The following is a 12,990-nucleotide window of genomic DNA, read 5'->3' as shown; positions in this document are numbered from 1 at the left end:
TTTACCAGCAATATCATTAATGCCATTTTTGGCAAATTGTCAATGTATTCGGGAGAGCCTTCTTACTGCGGGGTACACCATTGCTGTTGCTGTTATTGCTGGTGCTGCTGCTGTTGCCAATGTTGCCAGAACCTTTTCTAGACTGTGAAATACTCTTAACCTTGATTCTCTTGGCCTTTATCCTCTTATTCTGTGTGTTTGTGGGCGAGTCAAGTAATACGATAATTGCCACCCCATCCATATAAATGATCACTCCAAACTTGTTGGCCATTCTCGCTGATTCTAAAAAAACTGCACAAGATATATCACAACAAAGTGACCAAATTTCCTCTAGCGACTTGACTAAAAGCTCCTCATAGGCGGAATTTTGGGGGCCTTGATATCCAGGCAAAGACTATCCCTGTGTAGTGCTTTGAGTCGATTCACTGTGACAGACAGAATACCCCATGCAAGAATGGCCTTGTCAATTGTTGTAAACCCTAGGATAATAGATATCCTCATCGGAAAGAGGAAAATCGTCTGCACACCTTTGTTGAGATTTGAAACCCAGAATATCTCAACAAAAGCCCCAATGTGGTTCATTGTATTGACCACAGTAATACTGGAGCCCCCTGTCGCCGAAACTGTAGTTCTCAGAGGAGGTGCCAAAAATCCTCCCAATTAGGTACTCCATCCTGTCACAGAGAATAGGATCTGAAATGTGACTGGTGTCAAGCTGCTTCCCGGCTTTGCTGGTTTTAGCAGACAGCAGACCCCACTTCAGCTTGCCCACTGGAATTCTGATTTCCTTGCTAATATGCTGTTGTATTTCTTTTTTGTTGTAGCCACCCTCCTTCGTAAGTATCTTGTATCGCCATTTAATTTTTTCTTTATGTCAAGTGTTATGTCGACCATACGTTTTAACTGCTTGTTAAAGGGCTGAGATATATGAGATTTATACACCGCCAAAATTGTCGCACCCTCATAATTAGCAACCCGGGCTGCACCAGTAAGCTGTGAGCACTCAAACTTGGTCTCCTCGACAAACGTGTGCCTGTGCTTGTTGAAGAGCTTGCATTTGCGTTGTTCATGTTGTTGGTGCATGGTTTGTTTCCGGCAGTGAGGTAAAGGGCGATAAAACACTCCTTAAGAAACCCTGATTTAAATAGTCGACAATATTAAACCCCTCATTATCCAGCTCTTGTAAAAAGATATACTGTGAAAGCTTGTATGTGGCTGTTGTAATACGGCGGGCGGTGACATGTTCGCACAGAACTGTCAAAAAGTAGGGCAATGCTTTTTGCCGAGGCGAGGAGCGCCTCTATGTTAATGGGCATACAAAATATAAATATAAAAAGTCGAATGGAATACTATTTTCCAAAGAGTATATAAATATATTTTCCTAAGCTAAAACTGACTAAAGAAGTCTCATCGACTTCATTGCGTTCGCGAGGGATTATTATATCCAACGCCTCCAAAAAATAACAAGCAGCGATACTGGCATTGGCACTAGCACCAGTACTGACTTAAGTGTCTAAAAAGCCCAAAGGCCAGCGCCCTGATTCCTGCTATTCCAGCCCAAAATGTGCTGAGGAATAGGCGTAGGTACAGGGAATGCTAAATGCCAGCCATTTTATTGAATTTTTATAATATTTTCCAATAAATAAAACCCTAAAAACCCCAATCTAAAATATTTGAACCCGAAATTTCGTATGGAATCGCTCCTCTATGGAACTGTTCAATGGAAAATTCTTTTTTTTAATTCAGGGAATGACGAGAAACTTTTTTGGGGGAAATGGATAATAATTTGGTTTTAGCGCCTAAAACATGAAGTATTTTTTATTTTAGGCAGGCAAAAAATGGAGAAATGAAGTATTTCTTCACCCCGCATTTTTCATCGGGTATGTAACCCTACCATCCACCACACCTACCATTCAAGGTTTGTAAAGTAGGAGTTAAAATAAGGGGGGGAACACCTTGGCTGGCAGTTTTCTGTCCATTCGCTTTCACGGAGAATAAAACAAAAAAGTGCTGACACGAACGTACAATATTAATATATGCCAGCCCGCACTTTTGCTTCCGACAAACAGGCTGTTGTCGTAACATATTAAACAATGTGACCCGTTGCTCGATAAATGTCGCAACAAGAAAAAGCAAACCATTTTATTCGTTATCAAATACTCGGTTCTTCAAAGCCACTATTAAAAGCAATATCCAAAATTGATGGCGTGATTTCACTTTTTGCCTAGGCGGAACCGGAGGCACGCGTCGGTGCCAGCACCTTTCTGACTAGCGCGACCAGGTCCACGCGCGCCTCTTTGACCCCAGAGTCATCCCGCATCCACTCCGTTTCAGTCAGCAGGCGATCGATCTCGGCCATACTGTCTTCGTCGTCCACTTCCGCAAACCCGTTGATACACAACATTGTGAACAGGTGATCAGCCGCCACTTGCCTGATCTACATCAAAGGTGTAAAAGAACAAGTTTGGAAATTTTATAAGAAAATTGTAAATTAGGATCGCTCTTTCTTCGTTTCCACATGCTCACATGGCCACGCCCGCAACTCCAACTAAAAAGCTTTTAACAAAAAAATACAAATTGTAGTAATCCGCGGTTTACTCCAAATTGTCACAAAAAAATTGAAAATGACACACAAAAGGAGTGCAAACAGCTAGAGTCTGAATGTATCCAGAAAGCTGAGATCGGCTAAAAAGTAAATTTTTTGCAACCATGCGCATTAAATTGCGCAATAGTTATTTGCTTCCCGCACACTAACACTATCGGCAAGTACGAGTATTTGATTTTGACTCTCACACACGCACACCCCGATTCTCATTGGATGCGACATAAAATAAACAATGCGAACAGATCCATCGATTAACAAAAAACATTTGCGGATATACGTTACCTTGGGGATTGGATGGCTAATGTGGGCCAAAAGAGACTCTGCCGCCATCTTGGCCAATTCTTCCGATATCAGAGCCATGGAGCTGTAGAGCTTCAGGCAAAGTACCAGGCGCTGCGGCGCCCGCAACTTGAATGCCACACGTTGAACCGCCTTGTATATCGGAGCCCACCTATATTATCAAAACATAATTCGATTTTATACAATGTATGTGTTTTGCGTGATTGATCAGGAGAACAATTGAATTAACTGAATATATGGAATATGATACGAGCAAATATAGAACAATGCGCGCAAAAAAGCGTCAACAAATACAACCACAAAATTTGGCGCTGCCAGCACTAACAACATTGCAAGAAAAATATATTCAATTATTAAAGTCAGCTTTGCCTGTTATACTCGGGGTTAATAAATCCCGGCAATAGATAAAAATATTGCATTTTCGAATTCTCATAAATGCGCGGCGGCAGTATGACTTGCAGACGCACATATGATGATAATTATAAGTTGCTGCAACAGTAAACAAATAAAGGGCATACTTTTTTATACAGGCACGGGGTTGCATACGCATGTTCCCACCAAAAAAATACTTACATGATCGACGATGCAGGCTGTAGCGATCCCTGCTCGATCAACTGATCAGCAACTATAAGCGTCGGGTTAATGATTCTGCTGGTGCGCCTGTCCGTAAGCAGTAGCCGTGTCAACTCTGCAACGACGCCGTCAACAGACCACCCCAGCTCGCTCTCGTTCGCTTCAGCCGAGTCTGAGGATGGATTGGTAACAGCGTCATCAGAAGTTGCTGGGAGAGTTTCAATGTAAGCGGACACTGCGCTCACCGCATATTTGCCCTATAGATGCCGCGCAAAATAATACACATTGTACGTTGAAAATGCACGTAAAAATGACGGAATCGCGCTGTTAGTACAATATCAGCCAATTAACTCGCATTTGTGACAATTGGCTTTTGTCGCGGTTGATTCGGGGACAATAAGCCAAGACAACAGATAAGGAGAGTGGAAGGGAGAGGGGGGAGGAGCAAGAGACAGAGCAGTAACTCGGGAATATAGTGCCTCAAACATTCACACCAAACATTGTAAATTATTCTACACATTCTCTGCAAGACTAAACATTCGTGAATAAAACTCGGATATGGATATACCTGCACAACATAGAATGTATGCAAATAAGGAGCATGCTAAAACCAATGGCAGTGTACATTCACTATGCGGCAGCTGCTATGCGTGCATTTTCTAAATAAGGCCAGATTACATACTGCACATTTTGCAGCCGAATATTCGGCATTCCAAATAAATACCACTGCACAAGAAACAAAAAATTTTCAAAATTTTTCTGGCAATGTCGCGGTATAAACTCTTGTTTTGATTTGCTATGCACATATGCTGTATATGTGAGACAGCAATAAAACGCAGGCTGATGAAAATACATGGTGTCATAAAACAGGATTGTAATTATGTTGGTGCTTCTTCGATCCAACAAACAATATGCCGCGTGCTTCTGTGCAAGGTCCCTCTTCCAGGATTGCTGTATTTACTTTAAAAACGCGTGACACTGGAACAACCGCATCCAGACAAACTTACGTGCTGCCTACCGGCATTTCGCAGTGCGCAAGAAATTGCAATAAACAAACAATAAGCAAACAAACAAAACATAATGGATGGATGGCAGGGCTAACGGGGAGCGTTCAATTTGGGGGAATGCATGCAACTGCTGCCTAAGTCTAATTGACTTTGGACACAATTATACTCAATATATAAATATATATCCGACTTACTAGTGGTTCAGCTGATCCAGCAAGGACTAAGCCCTCAAAGAGAGATTGTCTGAGTTTCACCTCGGGCACTGCAAGCGCGTGGGTAAGCTTCTCAAAAGTGCTCTCTGCGTCTGTCCAAGCAATTCCGCTGCTGTTTCTGGTGCTACTACATGTATAATAAAAATAAAATGGTATTAACTACGTGCGTGCAGATGTGTGCTCTGATTTTCAAACAATCGAGGCCAGTGCGCGAATATTGGAATATTACAGGTTCATGCCATTTCGTTCAATACATTTTAATTAATAATTTACGACTTTATGCACGCTTGTGGTCGCAGCATTGACAGCCGATATGCAGACACACGGAAAATTCAAGCTCATGTGTCAGTTTTTTTGCTCGGTTGTCTTCGCTGGCATGACGCCGCGACGATATGTCACCAGAAGTAAACTTACATTTGATTTGCGTCTCTTTCAGAGAGCCCTAACCCGGCCGGAATAAACTGCTTCAATTGTTCGAGACAGCGGTGGATCCGTGGATCCACATTTACAGGCTTTTGATCATAAAGCAGCGTCTCTATTAGCTTACCAGCAGCCAAGCGAATTTTATCGATTTTTTCAGTTGCAGCATGCAACGATCTTCCAAAAAGACACAGTGCAAGCTCCTGGTCTGCGCTCAGTTTGGAAAGCAGTGCTGTATCTGATTCAAACATCCCGGCAAGCGAGAGCAGACATTGCTTGCGGACCCAAGATCCAACATCTCCGCGGTTGTCCACTGCATGATCAAGCAGGCCCTCCAACAATGCGCTGGCTGCTGCTGCTGTATTTCTCTCGGACAAAGCTACCATACCACCTACATGGGCAATAAAAAAGTCATTAATTCGTATGTTTTCAAGGGATAATCACGTTGATAACTGCCAGTAGTAGTTGCGTGTTGACAAAAAATCGATCATTCAGTCAATTTGCATACAACTTGCGAAATTAACAATAGTTGCAAACCACAAGGCAAAGACACTTACCAATGTCCGCTGGTAGAATTGGCAAAGGGCCGCTGCTGAATTTCGGCGGATTTCAACAGTTGCGCCCTCTACAACAAGTTTGCAAAGCAGATCAAAGACATCCTGCCACTCAAGGCGCCCAGGGCCAGCACGAAGCTCTCGCGCGACGTGCCAGATTTTTCGACATGGGTGTATTTCTTGATCCTAAGACCAATAAGTTCAAATAAACAAACACATCAGAGTTAGCAGCGCAGTCAGCATAAAACCCGAATCCAGACATTCGCCTTGTTAATCAACAAAATATTGCCAGTGTAGCTGCTGTGCTTACATGTCGTGCTGCTCTGCTGACACGCCGAATGCATCGACAAACGACGAAAAGCTTGAAACAAGGCACTGTGCCTCTTTGCATACTGTGAACGCCCGAGTAAAATAGTCAAAGTACTTGCGCTGTCCCTCAGTGCCACCAATGCTCCATTTAGCCCTGCTCACAGACCCCATGTACGCAGACAAGGCCTCTAGGGTCAGGGCCGCGCCAAAATCCTCTGTGTAGCGCGCTGGGAGGCTGCTCGTCACGGACAATATCATCTACTCATAATTTGTAAGAATAAAATGAAAGAAGCTCGACCTGGGAGCTTTAATTAATATTTCCAATTAATTAGTTTTCAATTATTGGCCCGCACTAGATGTTGCCTGGCAGCAAGATTTTAAATTTCTTTACCTTTTGGATGTGTTCGCTCGTGGTCAGTGTGGGTGCGATCGTTTCTGCAATAACTCCTGTGGCGACAATAGCGCCATGGCGCACGGCCAAAAACGGGGACAACGTGTTGGCAACCTAAACGAGGCAACTTTTGAAAAGTTAGTTAAATAGCATTTCGACAATGTTTTTTCGCCATAACCAGCCATAAATGCACTTACAATGTCTGGGAGCAAATTATAGATAACGTATTCGGGAGCCAACGGCGAAGCGCTTGCAAAGCAGCAGCTGCCAGTTCGCGGGTGCGCAAGTCCCAGTGGTAGATTGTGCCTGTGCACAAATGACGCAGCATAGGTTCACGGTACTCTAAAACTCCGCAATGTCCGACTGGCAGACACAAAGGCATGCCGCATGTTGCCCACAGAAAAAAAGTCTGCCAGCTGCAGCACCGGTATTCCATGAGGAAACTGTTGTGCCGGCCAACGTGCTCTTGGAAGGCAGCACTGGCAGCACGGCGGACATTGGACTCGCGGTCAAAGACGGCCACTGAGATCAGGGTTGTCGCCATGGCTGTGCTCATCTCGCCAAACACATTCCGGCTATCTGGGTTAGGCGAGCGAGCAAAAGACCACATCACGTAGCATGCGGCATCACGAACATTGGAACCAACGGAGTAGTCGCCGCGTTGAATCTCGTAAGTCAGCCCTCTAACGACCCAGGGGACAATTTCGCGCAATGCTTGTGTGAGCAGCAAACCCTTGCGGGACAATTCGGCGAGGGCCAGAAGAGCGCCATGCCAGGAAAATTCGGATGTCATTGACACGTCAATTAAGCCGCCGTCTTCCGGAATCAGTGCTTCTTCCTTCAGAATGCTGGCAACTGCCAAAACAATTTCCTGTGCCAGCACTGGCGGCAGCCTTTCGGCAACACGCCCAACACCCTTTGCAGCCGACCACCGCACAATAGTATCCTACAAAACAGAATTGTAAAATGCGACAAATTAAAATTAAAAATCATGTAAGTGCATTGTACTGAGCAAAGCTGTACCGTGCCGGCTATCAGTGAGCTTTGGTGATCAACATTTTGTAACAAGAAATACTGAAATAATTGCAAATAATGACAGAAAACAGGAATAAAACCATTTGAGAGAGAGGAATCACAAATAGAAAAGGATTTAACAATGTGTACCACTATATTCATAATTTGAATTATGAATAATAACAATAGGCTTTTTGCAAACTAAATGGCAATTGTAGGTTCACCCCACTAAGATGTCATAATACGGTCGCATATTTAAAGTGAATCCTTATACCAAGAAAAAATGGGCGGGATTTTGTGTACAAAAATCATTTAAAAAATAACAATATTTCAAAAGCAATATATTTTCACCCACATACACGCATCAAAAAATTAAACAAGTTAAACAAAACACAAACAACAAACATGTAAACATATGGATAATTCAAGGCAAGGAAAGTGCACCAACATGGCATTTGCATATATTTGCCTACCTTGTCGTGCAGCTTTTGAAGCAGAATTCCAATGAATAGCTCAACTTCTTCAGAAACTTCGGCATTGCCAGTGTTGTGTACGATACCTTCAGCCGCAATAGAAGCTGGTGGGAGCATGAGAATCGCCAGCCGCTGCACTGCTTTGGTGACAAGTTTGCCTGTGAGCGAGTGCTGGTCAAACGCATCCAGCTGAAAAATATCCGTCAATAGTGGCATCTGCTGCTCCAAGGCCTCCGCAGAATCTATCACTGCAAACAAATGGCACAACACGCGCAGTGCTCCGTTCACACGCAACACCGAAGCAATGCTCAGCCCTGCCTTTTTAGAGTTTACTTTAGCAGCCGCCAAAGGATGGCCATCACCGACAGCATCGCGAATCTCGTGCACCGCCCAGTTTATGAATGCCGGCTGCACGCTGTCGGCAGTGTCCTTGCGTGACAGCAGGCGGGACAGCATAACTGCTGCGCCCTCCATTTCGCAGCCAGGCCGATGCAGATAAAACTTGCCCAGCTCCACCCACTGCTCAACCAGCGTTTTGCCGGAGCTCTCTGATTCAGTGTCGGCGGGCTGAGGCAGATTATCTAGGGGTGGCAGGTTCGAAATACCGCTGTCAATGGACTCGATGTCAAACGGAATCATGGCCAGCAGCGACAGCCATATCAGCAGAACGTAACGCGTCGTCCACACAGAATTTCCCGGCGGGACGAGTGCTGCCACAATGTTGCAAAAACGGGCTCGACGTCAGCAACTCCGTGAGGGAAGAACCGCATGACAATCTTGTAGCCGCGCACCTTGCACAATGTGTAGAGTAGATCAAATACGCCGCCTAGTCTGTTTGTGCCCACTGCACTGGATCCTCCCGACGTTTCGGGTTCACCAGCATTGGCGCCTGCCATGCTGTCATGGTAAGTATAGATGTATTCCTGGATGACCGACATGATACTGCAAACTATGCGCTCCAAATATGGATCGATGCATGTGGCTGCTCCTGATACTGCTCGAGGATGCGTCATCTCGCGCAAAATGCGGCGCTCCTCGACAGGCGCCTCGTTGACTGACCAGCCGGCTGCATCGCCTGCGCTCGCCATTGCCTGGTCGAGCAATTTCAAAAACACAGTGTGCTCGCGGAAGAAAGTGAGAGAGCTGCCGACGTCGTCAGCCGTATTGTCAATCTTGTTGTGTCCATGCTGAAAATATATGAAACTATAAATATCAATTTTGGAATTGAATTTGACAGAAAGTAATTCGAAAACATTCTAAAAAGGTGGTTTGATCTCCCGCCATCATAGCGCCAGACCAAAGGTGCCAGCCCGTTTCAAGGCTACCTCGGACCGATTATTCAACGAGCCCCTTTGCTGCACGTGAGCTTATTTGCCTTGTCATCGCAATGCTGAGAGGGGTATCGCTCGAAATGGTCTGAAGCCAGCTGCTGAGTTTACTTTGTAATATTTGAATAATATTTATTTACACATAAAAATGCGCACAGCCGGACCATTTGACAGATACACAATTAGCTTTTGTAAAGGTCAAGCAGAGCACACTTGAGCAGCTGCGAGCTTGTCTCGCACTGCTCGAACTCGGCGATCCACCGGCGAAGCACCTCTTGGCTGGCAGCGCGCTTGAGGTTGAACGGAGCTGCGGCAAAGGCAGCGCCCAGCTTGCTCTCGGCAAACGCCATCAGTTCATCTCGAATAGTCGGCGACTTTGTCAGCAGAATCTTGTGCAGCACGTAGGTCAGCCACAGCACATTTGTATGCGGGTGGAATTCTTCCCAATTGGACTTTGAGAAGCCCGCATCTTGCGGTACACGTCGTACTGGATGTCTCCCTCACCACGAAACAGCGACTCGTCCTTCAGTGCAACATAGAATACGTTGTTGGCCGGGTCATAGTTGGCCGGCTTGCTGCCGGTCGCGTCGTTGGCATCGTTGTCTATGTGCAGGCGCGATAACGTATAGTCGATAATCGTGCAGCGCACCTTGTAATTGGGGATTGACATCAACTTGCTGTTTCGTCGGCTGTCGACAGGCGGCAGTTGGTACAAAAATGTCTGGTGGCTGTTGGACCGGGTGATCATGATGTTGCCCCAATGCAGGTCGCGGTGCTCAAACTGATTATGCCGCTCAGCGAGTGCCATCGACAGGGCAAGCTGCCGGATGATGCTGCGTGCCTCCTTCCACGTCGATACATTCGCATTCTCTAGCGTCTCGCCGCCCAACTCAAGAACAAACACTGCGAACAGCTGGTTGGGCGGATAATAATCTGGCCGGATATTCTCGCACAAGTCGGGGTATTCGGCCTTCCACCGATCCCAAGCACGCAGCAACGGCGCCGGCAGTGTACCTTGGCAGATACATACGCGGAACGCCTTGACAAAATTGGCGCCCAACTCGCGCTCCTTCGGCTTCAGCGGCGTTTTAAAGTTCAGACGCGCATCCTGCAGCTTATCGCGCTCGCGCTCAGATAGCCTGCTGAGCGCTAGCGTGGCGCCAATCTCCTGGTACAGATCGCGCAGCGTCGTCTGCGGCTCGCCAGTGCCCGATTTGACGTTTGCATTGCCGAATGGGATGATCTTGAGCGCAACCTGCATCAGACGCTCTCCTCTCACTTTCCCCTTTTTGCTATTGAACTTATCGTAGCGGGTTCGTGGAACATAGCGCCACTGTGCAGAAAACACCTCAGAGTACGTGGCCTCGCCAATCTTGCAAAGTCCCGACTCGCTTTCCATCTGGCCAATTTGGTTCTCGCTGTGCTGGACCGGGTCGATCTCTGGAAGCAGTACCCCGCATGCCTGTAAGCCGCCCTCCTCCCAGTCGATTGGAGCTATCTGCCCACATGCAGCCAGAATATGCTCTTCTGCACAAACCGACGCGCAGGCAAAAAGGGAACCCGGGTCTCCTCAATATCTGGCTCCAATTCGCCGGTGGTGCTCATGCGGGCAGAGAGCTATCGCTACTCAGACGCGATTTGTGAGCTTCGGCGGCAGCATCAGGCATAGGCGCAGGATCGGATGCAGGACAGTCGTGAAATCAAGTACAAGCGCAGGCATTGGAGTCTGCAGATCAAGCTGTGGCAAGAGTGGGGCGTCAAATATCGCGGTCCTGCGAGGGTTAATTATAGTCATCGGAGGGGCAGGCGAATATACCACCCGGTGTGGCGTGACCATGCGAGGCGGGCTGTGGGGCACATCGGCCGTGCAGTCAGGGAATCTGGCAGCCATCTTTCGTTGTGGCGTTTTGAGCAAAGGCATAGCGGCGTCGTTGTTAGAGGTTGTGCTGTGGTTTGACTGCGGCTCCTGTGGCAAGCTCTCCGCCATGGCAATCGACAACAAGGGCTCAAACGATATGTCTGCAACCACCCGGCTGCCGACCTTCTGCGTTTGCCCAGACTGCTCAGGCTGCTGGTCGTCGTCGTCCATATCAAATGCCTGCACACGAGCACTGCTCGGGGCCTTAAACCGCAAGGCGCGAGTGCCCATGAGCTTCTGTTGCTGGTCTTCCTTTTCGTCCATGTCCTCATCTTCTGCCACATGCTCAGCTTCTGGGCTGACCTCAGCCACTGCAACCAAACCAGCATCCATGTCAATATCGGGCGTGGGTTGCTGTAAAATGGGGGCGCACATTTCGATATCAGAGACTTTACGTTTGAGCGCAGAAGGCAAAGGGGGATCTGTGTCCATAAGAGGCAGCGTTTCGCCAATATAAATCTGCGACACTCGCCTAGAAATGTCTCGGGTGGGCCGCATTGTGCCTTCCAACTCAATATCCAGAGACAATTTTGAATTAATCGCTTGGTCTTGCTGAGGATCCTGCTGTGTACTGGCTTGCATTTTAGGCCTGGCGGGTCGATTTGGGCGGGTGACCCTACGCTTCGCGACCCTGCCGCTTGCAATAGGGCTGGGTGCAGCAGCTAGGCGTGCGCTGATACTGCTGGTTGACAGTACGTCGGCTGTTCCAAAATGGTACACACTCCGGCTCGGCATTATCGACCGCTGAAAATTCGACTTGCGGCGGCGTTGGGGGTACCAGTCCCTCACCATCAACGTCATGGTGTTTGTCTCGCCTGCAATGACAACATAATGTGGTGAGGGCTCTCGGGGTACTTCTGCTGTTTCTGCTGTGCACGGAATCTGCTCTATACTTTGTGTGTCAGCGACAAATAGCTCCTCGGTGGTTATGTCCTCTGCACTTATGGGCTCAGCTGCATCGGGTGGGCCTATTAAAAACGACAAATTGTTTACTCAGAAACAGATCCATGCCAATTGAGTGACAAGGCTTGTTTGGTATCCATCGATAAGTGTTTTCAGGACAAAGGTTGTTTTGGAATAAGTACACACTTACCAGTTGTAGCAGCCTTCTCATCTGCGGGTACTTCCACTTTCTTCCTGGGCTTCACCTTAGGAGTGATTCTCGGTTTTAGCTTGCTTTTTGTGATTGGTTTTGAGACTGCCCTAGGCTTGGTTTTTGGAGTCTCGTTTGCCTTTGCCTTCACCTTCGCCTTTGACTTGGGCTTTGGCGTTGGTGCTGTCGCTGGCGCAATGTTCTCTGTGTCGGAAGTGTCGCTGTTGATGACCTCTCGAGAGCCGGATTTGACTTCGTGGGGTGTGGCTATTAAAGCTGGCTTGCTAAAAGCAGGTACACTATTTAACAATGCTTTAGCCGGTGTAATCGCCCTGGAGGCCGCCGAGCTGCTCTTTCTGGACTTTGGCGTCGATATCTGTGGAGCCTTTTCTACAAAATCGCTGTCAGAGGAGCTCGAGTCCAGCAAGTCCGCTAGGATCGGCCGCACACTGGTTACACGAGCAAAGTCCTCAGCAATTTTGGCGTCTCTGTGTGCAATTCGCTGTCGGAATCGCCCATATGTTTTGACCATTTGCGGGCCGCCGCCACTGCCATTAGAACCGCCGAGTATGGTGCTGCTGCTGGCGCCAAGCCGCACACGCGGCCGTGAATAATCCATGAGCAAGGATTGTCTATATGAATTGAATTAATATAAAATACAAGGGCGACAAATCGTAACCGTAAATAAATAAATAGAAGGTTGAGCAAAAAATACAGAGTAAAAAAAACAGAAAACTTGGACCGTCACTCGCGATCCAATTGGGTCTTGGGTTTCTTTTTTATTTTCGAGCTG

General features: G+C 47.2%; 3 protein-coding genes across 3 annotated transcripts; all 3 read right to left on the bottom strand.

The window, feature by feature from the left end:
- Positions 1–2,224: 2,224 nt before the first annotated feature.
- BX661DRAFT_171257 (armadillo-type protein) lies at positions 2,225–8,946 on the bottom strand (the record flags this gene model as incomplete). Its single annotated transcript, XM_051533688.1, has 13 exons — positions 2,225–2,437; positions 2,888–3,056; positions 3,479–3,735; positions 4,047–4,082; positions 4,680–4,824; positions 5,112–5,508; positions 5,675–5,709; positions 5,982–6,238; positions 6,372–6,485; positions 6,569–6,677; positions 6,797–7,317; positions 7,859–8,439; positions 8,544–8,946. The coding sequence occupies 13 exons, from the start codon at positions 8,944–8,946 to the stop codon at positions 2,225–2,227; spliced, it is 3,237 nt and encodes a 1,078-aa protein (XP_051391491.1).
- A 172-nt stretch (positions 8,947–9,118) lies between these two features.
- On the bottom strand, positions 9,119–10,699 carry BX661DRAFT_25701 (uncharacterized protein). Its single transcript, XM_051539012.1, has one exon. It carries the CDS (start codon positions 10,583–10,585, stop codon positions 9,593–9,595), a length of 993 nt encoding a protein of 330 aa, XP_051391490.1. The 5' UTR covers positions 10,586–10,699; the 3' UTR covers positions 9,119–9,592.
- A 1,333-nt stretch (positions 10,700–12,032) lies between these two features.
- On the bottom strand, positions 12,033–12,908 carry BX661DRAFT_25699 (uncharacterized protein). Its single transcript, XM_051539011.1, has one exon. It carries the CDS (start codon positions 12,814–12,816, stop codon positions 12,160–12,162), a length of 657 nt encoding a protein of 218 aa, XP_051391489.1. The 5' UTR covers positions 12,817–12,908; the 3' UTR covers positions 12,033–12,159.
- Positions 12,909–12,990: the final 82 nt, after the last annotated feature.

Source organism: Kickxella alabastrina, assembly GCF_025024165.1.
Source record: "Kickxella alabastrina strain RSA 675 chromosome Unknown BX661scaffold_12, whole genome shotgun sequence".
NCBI classification, from domain to species: Eukaryota; Fungi; Kickxellomycota; class Kickxellomycetes; order Kickxellales; family Kickxellaceae; genus Kickxella; species Kickxella alabastrina.
Note: the sequence above shows the minus strand (reverse complement) of the source record. Positions and strands in the feature narration are given on the sequence as shown.

Bases quoted from the DNA above. Each gene is read 5' to 3' on its own strand.
- BX661DRAFT_25701 (XM_051539012.1), bottom strand. From the start codon at position 10,585: ATGGAAAGCGAGTCGGGACTTTGCAAGATTGGCGAGGCCACGTACTCT.
- BX661DRAFT_25699 (XM_051539011.1), bottom strand. From the start codon at position 12,816: ATGGATTATTCACGGCCGCGTGTGCGGCTTGGCGCCAGCAGCAGCACC.